Here is a 1,933-nt window from a genome sequence, read left to right on the forward strand (position 1 = left end):
GCTCTCTGTTGCCGGTGTTTCTATTGCACTTGTAAACTTATCTGTTCCTTTGTTTTTGGTTGTGCCCTGTTGTCTTGCCTTATTTTGAGAGATCAAGTATTGCAGCGTTGGAGTCTGACACTAAAACTAAGACGTTCCTTCACGGCAACGGAAAAGGGATATTCCCGCTGCAAGTAAGATAAAGATCAAAAGGAAAATACTTAAACTCTCAAGTATTACGAGGAACCGTCGTCGTGCAGGTCATCGCTCCAACTCGTCCAAGTGTGGCGCTCCAGGGCGGGAAGGGTGATGGCGTGCCTCTTGCAAGACCTTTCCGAGGAATTAGCCCTGCAATCACTCGACACATGAGCAAGCAGACCGCGGGGGCGGGGGGGAGGGACATCCTCTAAGCCTCGAGTCGGTCGACCCGAGGGCTAGATGAGCTCGGCCAGCGTCGTGATGTAGGTCTGCGCCATCTGCAGGGTGTCGTACTTCGAGAGCTTCTGATCGTCGCACAGCTGCGGGAGGACGGATCGAAGTCGGTCGAAGGCCTGGTTGAGGTTGTCCATCCGGCGGCGCTCGCGGGCGTTGGCGGCGAGTCTCCGCTTCTTCCGCACGCCGTCCGTCACCTCGCGGCCCGTCCGCTGCTTCCTGGCGCCGCACCGGACGCCGCTGCTGGAGCGGGAGGTCCTGGCCGTCTTGGAGGAGGGCGTCGTCGCGGCGGTGGGGACTCCCAGGCGCTGCTGCTCCCGCTTGTTCTCGATGGACACGAGGGGAGACGGCGGGGCCTTCATGGCTGACAGGGGGCTCGGACTCGCCTGGAACGCCGGCGAAGATCTGTGGAGGTCGACCTTGTGTTGGTTGTGATGAGGCGCGTTATGGGGCGTGGAGGGGGAGGCGGAGGCGCCCCTGTGAGGAGGGCTGCCGCTGCTATGTTTGCTGTACATGAGTCCCGACGTGGCATAGAGCTGGGCGTAATCTGGGTATGCCGCGTACGTGGAAGGGGAGACGGCAGGGGCGGACGCCTGCTGTCCCTGCTGGGCCATCGTGAAGGGCGCCCAGGCGTCGGAGGCTCCCGGCGGCTTAGTCGCTGTCGACAGGCAGACTCTGGTAGGACTTGGAGGCGGCGACGACGCGGGGCTGAGCGATCCGTAGTCGCTGTCGGGCGTGGGCGGGCGGGCGGCGCACAGGGCGTTAGCGTAGGCGTCGGTAAAAGCGTGCACCATCTGCTGGTAAACTAGACCAGCGCCGTCCATCTCGGCCAGAGCACCGCGAGGCTCCGAGAAGTACGTTAAGCCCGTAAGAAATGAGTCACAATCACCAAAATCTCAACACTAAGTGGCTGTCACGACAACCGACCTTCTTCAACCTGGTAGTGGGTATGAACTGCCCGGGCGGCGCGCGCGCTCCCCCATTTATACCTGGGCAGGTGAGGGAGGGGCGGAGCCAAGGAAACTCGCGCCTACCTGAGCATCCTACACACACCAACACGCTACTATCCTACACGGAGACGGACCACAATTAGCCCAAGACTCGGGCACCTTTGATACCCGTCCTGGAGGTGGTTTGATCGGTCGAGCCGAGCAGGGGCACACGCGACCGCCCCCTCCCCCCCTGCTAGCCGACCCTCTCAACAGCTCCGCCGCAGCATTAATAACGCAAAATTACCTCTGATTCTTCTTACGTTTTCTCTTTGACTATCGCAGGAGACATTATTTATCTTCTCGTTTTATCTTCATTATCTCGAACATTTTTCTTTTCTATATCTTGCGATCACAATTGCGTTTTCTCATTAAACTAATGATCGGATAATAGTGTCTGCTTTCGCATATATCTTGCCATCGCGCCGGACCGCAAAATCACAAGCTTCGCAGCTCGTAATGGTTTTATATCATCCCGGGGTCGCTCGCAGCCTCCGTCCCGCCGCCGCCTCGCCGGAGAGGACAGATCGTCA

At 58.8% G+C, this 1,933-nt stretch overlaps 1 protein-coding gene across 1 annotated transcript; it reads right to left on the reverse strand.

The window, feature by feature from the left end:
• Positions 1-1,457, reverse strand: LOC119590367 (protein atonal homolog 8-like). Its single transcript, XM_037939036.1, has one exon. It carries the CDS (start codon positions 1,233-1,235, stop codon positions 414-416), a length of 822 nt encoding a protein of 273 aa, XP_037794964.1. The 5' UTR covers positions 1,236-1,457; the 3' UTR covers positions 1-413.
• Positions 1,458-1,933: the final 476 nt, after the last annotated feature.

Source organism: Penaeus monodon, chromosome 27 (genome assembly GCF_015228065.2).
Source record: "Penaeus monodon isolate SGIC_2016 chromosome 27, NSTDA_Pmon_1, whole genome shotgun sequence".
In the NCBI taxonomy this organism is placed as follows: Eukaryota; Metazoa; Arthropoda; class Malacostraca; order Decapoda; family Penaeidae; genus Penaeus; species Penaeus monodon.

Coding starts and splice junctions, on each gene's coding strand:
- LOC119590367 (XM_037939036.1), bottom strand. CDS start 1,235: ATGGACGGCGCTGGTCTAGTTTACCAGCAGATGGTGCACGCTTTTACC.